General features: G+C 46.6%; 1 protein-coding gene across 1 annotated transcript in view; it reads right to left on the bottom strand.

The window, feature by feature from the left end:
• Positions 1-13,884, bottom strand: part of Iqca1 (IQ motif containing with AAA domain 1) — a 120,376-nt gene that overhangs the window by 86,653 nt on the left and 19,839 nt on the right. The window contains exon 6 of the mRNA XM_042055621.1: positions 7,858-8,063. Within this exon, the coding sequence (XP_041911555.1) occupies positions 7,858-8,063 (206 nt within the window). The remainder of the gene's footprint in view (positions 1-7,857; positions 8,064-13,884) is intronic.

Here is a 13,884-nt window from a genome sequence, read left to right as displayed (position 1 = left end):
CCCAGCCTGACCCTCCTAGGGCCAGAGCACGGGGACTCTGCAGTGACGGCTGGCTTTAGAGTTCCCAGTGCGTGAAATGGGAAAAGACAGGACCTGGCATCCAGGGTCTCCCAGTCTCAAAATGTCGAAGGTTAACATGTAACTAAGACAGGGGTGGAGAGCAGCCTTAATTTAAATTGCACTTTACTTTTTAAAAACAGTTCACTCCCCCTCCCTCACAATGACTGAACCCTCCTCCAGAAAGAATGCACTTCTGCCGGTGATCTGGTTGCTCCGGGGCCTGAGTACATTCCACACTCGCTGTTTGGTGTCACGACCCTCTTATGACCCCTCTCCCTCCCTCTCAGACCTTCCTCTCTCCACTACCCCCACCAGCCAACCTCTTCCTTTGTAGGTTGGTAGGCAGCACTGTGACTAAGAGGCCACAAAACATGTCCATAGTTGTGGATGTCTGCTGCGGTCCGGTCCGCAGGAACCATGCAGTGAGACTTCAGCTGATAGAGCAGAAGGCTGACCCACCAGAATGAACGCGTTTTGAAGGAGATAAACCCAGTTCACAATGTGCTGGGCCACCACCTTTTGTATATCGGGTATTCTTACAGTAGATCTCTCGTGAAACCATAAGCACTCTCCCTTGGTGCAAGATTCAGCAGAATATGAATTATTGGGCACAATTCTATCCCATCTACTGGTATATTAGGTCATCTCCCCCCCCCCCACACACTCTGTGGATCGTTTAGTGAGACATTTAGTCACACAGTCAATAACCTTGGTTCCCACAGCCATATCTCCATTCTGTTCTCTGAGATACATGAGAAGTCACCTCCCTGCCACTATCTTCCACTTGGCAGGACACGCAGTCAGGAAAGGGGTCTTTCATACAGATCACATTTGGGACCTTTAGAGATAAAGGGATGTCCAAGCTCAGTGAATTGCCTTTGTTTTGTGTGTATATATAAGCTGAAAGTTTTACAAAATAGGAAGAGAACATCAGGAAAAGACTAAAGAAATAGATAAAAAAATGTGTGTAGTGGAGAGTTCATTTCGCCCTCAGATCTAAGTCCCATGCTTGCTGTAGGGGATACTGAGGCTGGCACTCAGAGATCCCCTATAGATGTCAGAGTGCTAGAGCCAGGGACGAAACATGGGGTACCAAGGATATAACACATGTTCTGAACCCCAAGTAGCCTGTCTGATGAAGCACCAAGAGTCCACATTATTCTAATGGCATCATATTTATCAATCTATACTATTCTGTCCATGAAGTAGGCATTAAGACCGTCCCCATCACCAACACACATTTAGATGAGGGAACAAAGGCAGACAGAGGAGGTATGACTCAAGGTCACAAAGACTAAGTGGTAGAGTGGGGATCTGATCCCACGCAGCCTGTACTCTAGAGCCTCGACTCCCGAGTTAGCATGAGAGCATGCGTGTGTGCGGCCTCCACAGTACAGTTAGCTTAACTGTCAATTTGCCATAATCCAGAATAACCTGAGAAGAAAGCCTCAATGAGAGACTTGCCCAGATCAGGTTGGTTTGTAGGCCTATCATCTCTGGGAATTAGCTTGAATAGTATCTGATGAAGCCCACTGTGGGTGACACCATTCCCTAGGCTGGGCCTGAATTGCATGAGTGAAGAGAAGTAGCAGAAGCAGGGAGCAAGGGTGCATTGTTTCTCTTTGCTCTCGAGTGGATATGACATGAGCAATGGCTTCCAGCTCCCGTCTCTGTGATATCTCAGCAATGAGGGGCTGTAACCTGGGCTAACAATACAAATAGAACCTCTCCTCTCCTATGCTGTTCTTTGTCCGGGTGTTTAATCACAGCAACAGAAACTAAACTAAGTCCGTTAACAATGAACGGCAGTGGGCAGAGGACCCACAAGACTCCAAAACAAACTTGGGATTTTCATCTGTAAAGACCTTAAGACCTGGAATTAGTCCTGGTTTTCTAGTGAGAGAAACAGTGTGCATGGCGCTGATGCAGGTGACTGGGAAGAGGAGAGGCTGCTGCATCTTCAGTGATGAGAGCCCCAATTCCATAGACTGGCTCTGGGTGTTGCAGTCTAGCTGGGCTTTGGAGTTCTGCTTCATAACTCTGTATTGGATGATGCTGTAGCTAAGACCCCTTCGTGAGACTTTGGGATGATGTTCACAACTGGTCCCTGAAACTTCAGGACGTCTGTATTGGATGTCTCAAGTGAAGACACACACCAAGCACAGTAAGTGATTTCTGGAAACAAACATCCTCTCGGCTGTGCTGCTCAACGTGACAGCCACCGGGGACATGTGGCTGCCTCACCTACATTCAAATGAAGTAAAATGAAACATACAGCGACTGTTCAACTTCCAGGGCTGTGTCCCATAAACACAATGCAAGTTGGAAAGCGTGGTAAGTGGATATTAATGCATTTAATATTATCTGCCCTGCTGAGCATCCCAGCTTGATCACACAGCACACCACAGATTCTCCTTGAGGTCGCTGGACTGACTGGGAACTGTGCCCCACCCTACACTGCTACCACCCACTACTGCCCATCATCAAGGATCATATTGCATAGCTCCAGCCCAGGAAACGTTCATGTTGTTTCTGCTAGATGTGCCCAGACTGACGCATCTTATACCACTGTACTAGGTGGCGAATCCAGAACATTTCCAGTGCAGCAGAGAGTCCTGTTGCGTAGTGACTATCTAGACCGTCCCAAAGACCTGCAGTGTGGCTCAATGGGTGGAAAGGAGACCACGCTGTCTCATAGGGCTGTAGGCGTGTGGCGGGCTGAGTGGTGAACTGAAAAGTCCCTTGGTCTTAATTCCTGGAGTCTGTGACACCGTACACGGACGAATGGCTCCGGAAGAGGTGAATGAACCTCTAATAGGGGTTATCTGTGTCCTGTGGTCTTCCCTCCATGTTGTTCTCAATGCCTTGCAAGACATGTGCCAGGTGGTCAGAGACACACAGAGGAGAGGGCAATGTGACCACTGATAAGGGCTAGAGTGACCTAGACACATAAACCAAGGAATGGCAGCCGCCTATAGAGGCTAGAAGAGACAATGACTGGATTATCTTTGGAGTTCTTAGGGAACGAAGCTCCGCCCCTTCATCTCAGACTTCCAGCTCCCTGTTAAGTCACCAAGAGTGTGGCGATTTAATATGGCAACAGAAGCAACTGGCACAAAGGTCAAATGAGTTCATGTGCAAAGCATTCTTGAGATAGAGTAAATATTCAAGAAACAACAGTTGCCCCCGCCCCCCATATGTACACCTGATGTACCCAGCCACTAAGATGACCACATTGCAAATGAGATTCTGGGACCTACATTGGGGAACCCCACTTTTGAGTCTGGCCCTGGGGCTAGCAGGAGGGATGAAGGTAAAGCCCAAGAAGTTGGTTCTTGCTTAACCAACGACTGAAACAGCTTCTAACTAGTTGTGCTTCCCAGATGGAGATCATTGACAAAGGCTGCTGTTTCAAATAGCCCACACCATAGCAAGGATGACGTGCACACTGTCATACCCTGCAGGAGATCCTAGGCCCTTGGAGTGTAAAAGAGGGGGAGAAGACACACCAGAGGAGAGGTGTGGAAGGTACCTGGCAAGGGCTTGGGCTTGATGCCTCCCTGCCATACCAATGACAAATGAAAACCCAAGCAGCCATCATTCTAAAAACATGCCAAAGCAAAGAATCTTTAACATTCACATGCACAACTAGACATCAGAGATCATTTGAAAAAAAACCCAATACCACAACACAGAGAAGTAGATAAATGACAGAACAGGTCAGAGATGAAGAACTATCAACAAACAAACTCAAATAAGTTGGGGCTATATACCTGAAATCCTAGCACTCGGAGGCAGGAGGATCTTGATTGAATTCAAAACTATCCTAGACCTATCAAGACCCTGTCTCAAAGCAAAAACAGAAATGGAATTATTCTCAACCCCCAAATGACTAAATTAGCTGGGTGGTGCAATGCCTTTAATCCTAGCAGGCCAAAGGAGGAGGCAGAGGCAGGTGGATCTCTGAGTTCAAGGCCAGCTTGGTCTACAGAGTGAGTTCCAGGACAGCCAGAGCTACCAAGAGAAACCTTGTTTTGAAAAAATGAAATTAATACGAATTCCAAGATCACTTGATAGCCTTTTTATCGGCTCTGCAAAATATTAAAAAGATTACAATCAGTTTATTAACTAGTGCAGCCATGCAATTGAATGCCAAGCATTCATTAAAAAAAATATTTGGAAAGCATTACAGGGTCATGAGAAAGTTCAACTTTGAAACACTGAACTTAAACATTAGCAAAAATATGAATAAATAAAACTAATTAAAATATATATTAGAGAGAAAAGAGACGAGAAGGGGCTAGACAGAAAATGTTCACTGTCACTGACTCTGTATGCTGAAATGAAGGCTATACACAGGCCAAACTGTCTTCTTTCAACTCTACCTCAAAGGAATATATGTTATTTTTGAAGTTTAACTTTTCAGTGGGAGGGGGAGGGGATGAGAGATGAGGATGAGATTGAAAACAAGCAAAACTCACGGTACATGTATATAAAACTATTCATTTTTTAAAGCTTAAGAAGCAAATAATCAGAGGGCATGGTGTGCACACTGTGACCCAGTCCTCAGAGGTCAGCTCCGTCCTCTGCAGCATGGGGAGCTGGAGCCCATACATGCTGACCAGATGAGCTGTGAGTGAGTGTCTGCCGACTGCTTGCAGCTTCTCATGGTCTGCTGCCCTGCCATGCCCATCGTTTGGAATTCATTCTGAGAACTGACCGTGCTTCATACTTCAAAAGACAATATTTGCTTTTATTTGCCTTTTGATTTAAAAAAGCAAGGAGCAAAGCTCTTTATCAAAGTCCATCAGATGACTTTAATCCAATTAGGAAAATAAATTTACCCTCGACCTCACATTACTTCAAAAAGAGGAATTCTTAGGCCTTTGTGGAGTCTGCCCAGTGTACCCGCGAGGGAGCCTCGGACCAGCCCCCAGACGGTGGGGTCAGGAGGAAGTGTCCTCAGAGGACCCACCAGCTGTATCTTCAAAGAAACTCATAAATGCTGAAAAAGCTGGGCATTCCCAGAGTGACAGTCAGGGCCTCCCAGGACTCAGGTAGGGAAAATAATTCATACCCGGTTCCATACCTCTTAATACTGCACTGGGAACGATACAGCCATGCATAATGAAGACATCACGTTACTCTACTTCCCTACAACCCGAGTGTCTTAAATATTTTAAATCCACACAAGCTGATTGCCTATTTATCTCTCGTGTATTTTTATCTGATTTTTTAATCATAAAAACAATACTTACTGAAACAAAAAAAATTCTCCCAGTACAGAAGAAGACAGACTCTAAAGTATCCCTCTCCCGGGAGCCTAGCTGGAGGCAACCTTCAGTTTCTTTCTGCTGCACCCTTCCTTCCAAACGCTTTCCACGTGTGCGCACGCATCTCAGGCTGTTCCATGTGTTGTGAGCTCAGGAGCCCCTTATCTGCAGTTTGCCTTCTGTGGTTTTGGCTTCGGTGACCCACTGTCAGCAGCGATCTGTGAACACTGAGTTCCGAATTCCAGAGTAAACAGCTCATTCCCTTTAAGCAGTGTGCCATTTGGAGGAGTGTGACAGAATACGGTGCTGTGCTATCTCACAATGTCCTATATACTATTATTGCGTACGTGCACACACACACACACACACACACACACTCTAGAAGCATCATGGTGCCAGTCATGAGGGAGGGAGGCTTGGGCATCCAGATGTGTGTGTGTGTGTGTGTGTGTATGTGTACCTGTGATGTACACACAACAGTGAACTCACCTAACACTAACATACCATGTGACCCGGTATGAAAGTGATAACTGACAGGTGTCTGTCTACACCTGCAGTCTGGTTTACTATTCACCCAGGCGTGGTGCTGGGTGTTTGCTGTTTGGTTCTTTATGCAGGCAGGCTCCACAAGAAAAGGAATCAGGCAAGATGCTTGAGAAAAAGACACCTGAACTGATCATACATCTATACAGAAAAAGACAGTTGACCTAAAGCGACTGTTTGAAATCAGAAGTACAACCTTTTCCCTTATGCTATGAGCGGGTGTGGGTTGAGAGTCAGGCTGATACACTGGGTGTTAGCATTCTGAGAAACAGCAGCTCTTCACGTGATTTCTAAGAAGTGACACACTGTAACACGATGGCATATTGCTGGTACCCTACCCATTTCATAGCTTCTAACAGCGTGTTGAGGTATAATTGACAGGTGATAAACTGCTCAGATTTCAAGAGTGGGATTTGATAAGTTTTGACAACCATGTGCATTTGCGCAACCATCGCCAGGAGGAGAAGACAGGGAGATTGGCGGGAAGGAAAGGTGGGGGTGTGTGCGCTTGTCTGTATATTCCTCCCCCAGGATGAGCCCACCTGTCTCCTAGAATGAGTTCTGAATTCTCCATCGAGATCCTCATTTCAATGCCCCTCCCAGACAAAGGAAAAGTTCCCAAAGTCAATCGATGTTGAAGTTGAGAAAAATCATTAAAGGTATAGAAATGCCATTTTCAAGAAAGGGTTTAAAAGAACTCTCTCGCCCAAAGCATACAGTTGCCTTGCCTAAGACCTACCATGAAGTTTTGGATAAAGTTCGACTATCAGGCAGGGAACAAGTGCTCAGTTTCCAGATGAGGGCAACAGAGGGGGGTGGAAAACCATTGCCTTCTGTCCATTCCCCAGCTCACACGTGGCTGCAGACAGGGCTTGGCTTCCAGCTGCTGGAACCAGGTCCCCTGCCTCTTGCCAGCTGTTATCTGCGAGTCTCCCTCTGTTCCTTGTAGGCCTCCTCACTGGCAAGAAGGGGAATGATGACCTGGAGGGAGGCTCTCTCACTTCTGCCGGGTTCTTTTCTGTGAGGGAACTTCGTAAGTCTAGGCCCCAGGAAGGGTAGGGTCCCCGGATGTCTGCTCACAGCCTGCCTGCCACACACATACACTCTTTGCTGTGGTTTTATTTCAAGAAGAGATGACTTTTCTACTCCTCACAATTTGGTTTTCTAGACCCAATGAGCTGACAAGCACTGGCCACTGGAATGTCTCAGGACCTAATGTAGGGGTAATACAACACCCTAGCATGGGAGGAGATGTCTGAGTCTCCTTCTTCAGCACCCATGACAGAGCACCCTTGTTTTAAAGTATGCTTTATTTAAAGACATACTTTAAAACATTTCCAGCAAACAAGTTTCAGACCACATGGCATTTCATCAAAAGGCAATAAGAAGTCTAATATAAGAATAGGCCTGGGGTCTTGGCCTCAGAACTAGTAACCCAACACTTGAGGGAGTCCTAGGGCCCAGAATTCACAACTGCCTCTGACTGATGGAGGACCCGGGCTCAGAGCCTGAAGAAGGCTCCTATAAAGCAAAGGATTGCTGGCTCTCAAGGGAAAGGCAGCCAGACCTGGCTATTTCTAGCTCCATGGGCTTTAGACACACCTGGCCATCTGTCCCCTACTCAACACATTCTTTTATGCAGTCACAGAGCAAACACAGACTGAGAAGCAATTTAATTCAAAACATCTCTGAACCCTTAGTATCAGTATTTGACTTTTTTTTTTTTAAAACAAAGTCAAGAAACCTCATGTCTCCATCCTGGATCCCTTGGTGTTTAAGACCACAGCAAGCCAGGTGGAGGCTCATGTTTCTAATTCCACCACTCCAGCGCTGAAGCAAGAGGCTTCTTTTATGTTCAAGCCTGGCTTGAACCGAACGATGAGACCTCATCTCAAAACAAAACCAACAAACAAGCTACCAGCCAACCAACAGCAAAACCAGCTACTGAGCTAAGCCGCCTGAGCGGAGGCTGAAGGGTCACCTGCATTCAATGAACCACTGCCGGATCTGGTCTTGAAGCTGCTCCTTGATGTCCTGGCCTTCCATTAGCCTCAGCTCCTCCTTGATATTGACCAAGGCTTCCTGGTAGTTCTGCTCGTGTTTCAGCTGCACCTCATTCCGCAGGTGGGTCACGTGTTCGGACTGGACGATGGCAGCACTGACTTCGTTAAAGAGAGGGGGTGGCTTCTGAAAAGAAAATCCCCCCAAAATTGAGATTCTGAAAGTCATAGGACTGGGGGAAATATTATAAGTGAATCGAATTGTGTTATGTCGCTAGAGGTGTCTCACCACAAACCAATACAGAAAAAACAAATATGTCTACCAGTGTGCGCGCTTGAAGAACTTACTCACTGTGGAGGGAGAGATGACAGGACTAGCTCCACACCCCTGCATGCACCTGGGTGGGTGATAGCTCAAAAAACACGTATTCAGATCCCAAGAAGCAAGGACCCATTGATTAGAAACAACAATTCTAAAACTCTTAGGTAAAATAAATCTTTTATATTTGAGTTGACTATCTCTGGTATCTGTTACAGTGACACAAAACTAATTCATTCAGGAAGCCTAAAAAGTCCCCAGACTTCAGACACCACAGCTTCCCAATCTTCCTGGTCAGCGGGAGGAAGCAGAGTGCAAGGAAGGGATGTGTCATGAAGACTACAAGGGGCTGTGTTCTGATTATTCAGAGTGACCAAAACGTCAACTCTCGACTCTACATAAAGATATCATGCAGCCTAGTTCAGACATACATCCCAACACATCTTATAGAATGTTCTCCCTCGAGATCTATCAATCAACAGATCGGAAAGTGGTTGGTTGTAGTGCATCTTCTGGGCCCCAGCCTCGAGCTGCGCACAACATCTGCACCATGCTGTAGACAGACATCCCTCAAATGGTGTTAGGACAGACCTCAGGTCTTCTGGGGCTGCAAGGGAGCAAATTCAGGTAGATTAGCCCATGCTGCTACGCAGCAGTCTATCCAAGGGCCACACTGGAGACTTGAATGCGGTGAAGGAAAGGGACGTGGAGAAGGAAGCCAAGCCTGGTGCTTAGAACCCCTGTGACCATAAAAACAAAAGCAGGGCAGTTCTCCAGTACAAGGGAAAAGTCTGGCCTCTAGGGACACCCAGAAGTCCAACCAAGGCTCTCAAATCAAAGGCCGGGTGACTGAGCACTGAAGCCAGCCTTTCCGGGTCCTGAGAACCAATGTACATTTCTGGGAAATTTGCATGTTGGTGTTAAACACGGGTATCTTTAAATCTAAAATTATATGGAATAATTTAAATCAATTAAGTCGGTAACCAAAGCTACCAATACTCAGAACTCATTACTTGTGAGCTATTCCCCTGCCACCTATGCTTTTACAGCTATTTGTGTCTGTTGTCTCTCTGGCAACACCTACCGCGTTAGTTTGAGTACCTTCTTAACTGCTTGGGGGAGCAGCTTGGTCAGTCCCAGGGGACGCTGTGCTAGCCAGTGCGTTGGTGGCTTTGGCGCTCATGTCCCAGAACAACCAGGCAAGTCCAAGTCCAGACTCAGTTGTTCTGGGAATTCTGTACCATGCCAGTGGGACAAAGAAGCTTCCATGTGTGTGCACGGACACACACACACACACACACACACACACACACACACACCCCTTTAAGGAACACTTCTGGACCTTCTTGTGGGAGAGATTCTCTCACCTTTCCATCTGCTAGAATTTAGAATCCACTTAAAACCAAACAGTCAAGTGAAACAGAAGAGGAAGCTACATGCATAATACTTTATAAGCGTGTCCACTAGACAGTTTTAAAGATGACCCAGTTTTTTTTTCCTTTAGTATAAAGAGAACTTAATATGAAGAGCCCAATTCTTATTAAGGTGGATCCAGAGCAAGAATTAAAAAGTCTCTCTCTCTCTCTCTCTCTCTCTCTCTCTCTCTCTCTCTCTGTGTGTGTGTGTGTGTGTGTGTGTGTGTGTGTGGAGATCAGAGGTTGACTTTGAGCATCTTCCTGAAATGTCTCGTCTAAACCTAGAACTCCTGGATACGGCCATTCTAGCCAGGAAGTCTGCTCTTGGATTCACGTCCCGGGGGGCTGCCGTGTCCGTCCAGCACTTCTATGGGGCTGGAGACCTGAACTCCAGTCCTCCTGTTTGCACAGTAAACACGTTGGCCCACTGAGCCATCCCTCTAGCTCCTATAAAATCATTTACAGGCTGATCTAATCATCTTGTGGCTTGGTTGTACTTTGTCCCGTATGCCCTGGCACTGTGTCTCCTCCTCGGGGATGCTCATCTTTGGAGGATCCCACTGGGCAGATGTGGAAGCAGAGGTCTCGTGCCAATGCAGATGGCAGCAGCAAGCTACAGGCCTCCTGCCACTCTGTGTTGTCGCTCCTTGCTGTGTCATTCAGATTGGAGAGTTCATGCGTGTTTCTCCATATAGATTTTCTCAGGCAAGAATATGTCTGGGTTATTCATAACTCCCTCCACTTGCTGTTTTTGCATGTGAAGGCTCTAATAAATTTGCACCCTAGGCTAACGAATATCCCATCCTTTGGGCACAGACATCTTCTCTTCTTTAGCAACACTGGTCATATGAATTCCAATTTGTTAGCTGGCCACATAAACAGCAACTCATTTAAAAATAAATTAGGGATATTAAAAGGAAAGGGAGAACATGATAACACGCGATGTATTGAAATGCATGGGCTGTAGATTAATGCATCTTAATGAAGGCTCCCCATGTGAGCAAGCCATTACATTTGCCAGCTCTCCACAGTTAACGACCCAGAACGGAATAACGAAACCTACATTTCCAGCGAGGTCCTCTGTCAGCAAAAAACACACACATTAATAATTGATGTTGCTGAAGAAACGCGACATGAAGTGATGCTTCCTGAGTGGGGGCGGGAGGCGACAAGACTCCACGCTCCGTTTCTGTCCATGTTTAGCTAACATTCGACAGGCTTCGCATTTAAAAACCCTTGTTGAAATTAGGAAGGGAAAATGGTCATTTGTAAAAAGCTGTTCAGTGTGTCAGTCCCAAACAGACTGGGAGTCATGCGGTTTGGTGCTGGCAACTATCCAAGGAACGTCTTTCTGTGGGGTGGCTGTCACCCAAAACAGAGGAACAGATCTCAGCTAGTGCCCGTGTCACACCAGGTCTCCCTGGGCCTGCATTTGTGCACTCGTGTCTGGGGGAGGGGCATCCAGGGCTCTGACTTCCTGTGGGGAAGACCTCAGGTGGCACAACACCCTACTCTTCATCAGGTCCCATCGTTGAATGTGCCAACTGGTGGACATCCCGTCATCTCAGAGTCCCCTGTCTGTATGTTTGCACTGTGTGTCCACAAACATGTCCACTCTACGCAAGGACAGGCAGAAGCGGAAGTCAGGGCCTACGGGAAAGAAAATCTTTTTCTTTGGTCTTCTCGCGAGAAGGATCATGTGAATCTTTAAGACTCACCTTCTTAGCCAGCACCAATCTGTTAAAGAGTAAGAATGTTTTCTAGCAGCCCATTCAATTAAATTTCTTTTAAAAAATCCAGTGTTTTAAAAATTGCTTATTTAGGAACTACGGTAGGATAGGGTGTTGGTGAGCTTGCAGGTCGTCAGCGACCGAGGCTCAGTCTGTCCCCTTTGTGCTCTCTCAATTTAAAGACAGCGCTGTGAGGCGAGTTTGAGTGGTTTACAAATGTGAACTCAATTAGTCCTCACAGTGGCCGTAAGCAGAGAGAAGGTTACTATGTCCACTTCATATGTGAGGAAGTAGAGGCACAGAGATATCAAGGGCCTTGCCCAGGGTCACAGGCAGGACACACAGACTGAGGCTAATCTTTTTGTTGTTGTTTTCTTTTCTCTTTCTCTCTTTCTTTCCTTTCTTTCTTCCTTCCTTCCTTCCTTCCCTCCTCTCCCCCCTCCTTCCCTGCCTCCCTCCCACCCACCCTCCCTCCCTCGCCCCCTTTCTTTCTCTCTCTCTCTCTCTCTCTCTCTCTCTCTCTCTCTCTCTCTCTCTCTCTCTCTCTCTCTCTCTCTCTCTCTCTCTTTTTAAGACAGGGTTTCTCTATAGCTTTGGAGCCTGTCCTGGAACTAGCTCTTATAGACAAGGCTGGCCCCAAACTCACAGAGATCCATCTGCCTCTGGGATTAACAGCGACAGCCACCAGAGCCCAGTCCGAGGCAACTCTTACTCTCTGTGTTTGATGCCTCTCTTGGCTGGGTCTCAGGCTTTAGCCACTTTGTCGGAAAGTCGTTTCTTACAGATGCTGTGGACCAAACTTTGAAAACAATGTGCATTTGAACTTGGTGGCTATTGCTGAACTGCCTTACATGGTGACTTTCACAAATTCTCCCTGTTGAGTCGGTGACAGCACCCTTTCAAGACTTTATGGTTACATAAACCTTCCTGGTTTTTCTCTAACCTAAATGGGCTAAGAAACAAAGAAAAAACACCCGCTAGCACTTTAATGGGCATGTCTGGGTTGTAAATGATGTCGGTATCTAACCTAGGATCTTAAGCTTTCTGAAGAACAGAGTGGACCACACTTGGCCAGTGTTCATGTATGCTGTGAGCTGGACACAGCTTCACGTGATTTGCTTGACGCAGGACAGCATGGTGGCACCAACAGGCCAGGGAGACCCATGGGAGCCAATCAGGCTGACTGAAGCCCTGAGCCTTGCCCACAGTCCAGGGAGCATTGAGAGGCTTTCTGAAGGGGCTCCTGTGAGATCAATGAAAGCAAGCCACCAGCTCAGGGGAGCCCATAAGGGACTCCTGGGGCCAGAGGACAAAGGGAGGATAAAGAAACTAATTATGTTTGTCACTTAATGTCTGATGTCCTGGAAACCTGGGACCATAATTAAGCAGAATATTAACAACAACAAACAATAATAATAAAATATTATTTCTTAATATATAATTGATATATATGTATGAATACATTATATGGCATATGACATATATGTGTGAATATATATAATGAATATGAATGCATGAATATATCTAATGAATATACACTCATACATACACAAGTATGACTTGAAATCAAACTAAGGTATGTCAGGTCAGGCAACTGGATGGTAAAATCCCACTTAAAAGAAAAGAGCGCTGGCCTTGCCTTTTCTCCAACACAGGTGGATCATGCTCGCTTCCTTTTGAAACAGAGCCTCACACTGTAGCCCCGACTGGCCTGGACCCTGTGAGCGTTCTCCTTTCTGGGTGTCCAAGATGGAAGGCATATGGGGGCCAGTGCCTGGCTGAAGCGAGCTTTTGAGACCAGTGGGCACTTCAGGGAAACCTCGTCACAAGAGGGTGTGGTGGGTGGGAGGGACAGCTTGTGGCTTCTGTAGGCTTTCCTCTGTTAGACCCCAGTGGAGGGGTTTCCAGCTTTTGCCTTGGGGAATCTCTAGAAGGTCCCTCTGCAGCTAGGTAAGGAAGCATCAAGACAGACTCAGCCTTATGGACTTTTCCAGATCAAATTTAGACAGGCTAGTTTAGGTATGCAGATTCAGTAGGGCATAGCAAATAAGATCCTAGACACGCCGAATCGTTAGGTCTTCGATACATGTGTTTTACACAAGAGATTAGTTGGAAGTATGTTGCGTTTCTGTACATGAACTTTCAGGGCTTGTTAAAGGTGCTTTTGTTTTCAGGATCACTCAACCATCATACATTTTATTGTGTTCTAAGATGACATCAACCACGTTCCTGAGAGGTGTTTTCCCCCTCCACACTCTGGCAAGGCCTCTCCCTTTAAAGGCTGTCTTATCTGCTGCAATGTGATGCAGGCAGAACTGTGCTGGCCCAAGAGGAAACTAAGGCTCCCAGGGAAGGTGTGTGAGACTTGGGGCCCTGCCCCTGGCAAGGTACAGAGCCAGGCTTTGTATCAAGTCTGCCTCTATGGTGCCAACCAGAGGCCCCAGAGGGGACAGTGAGTGTAGAAGAAATGCTTGTGGCTGGGTGCTGCTGCCTCTGCTGGGACACTTAGGGAACAGGCAGCACTTACAATGTTAAAGGAAACAT

The sequence above is a fragment of the Arvicola amphibius genome, chromosome 8, assembly GCF_903992535.2.
Source record: "Arvicola amphibius chromosome 8, mArvAmp1.2, whole genome shotgun sequence".
NCBI lineage: Eukaryota > Metazoa > Chordata > Mammalia > Rodentia > Cricetidae > Arvicola > Arvicola amphibius.
Note: the sequence above shows the minus strand (reverse complement) of the source record. Positions and strands in the feature narration are given on the sequence as shown.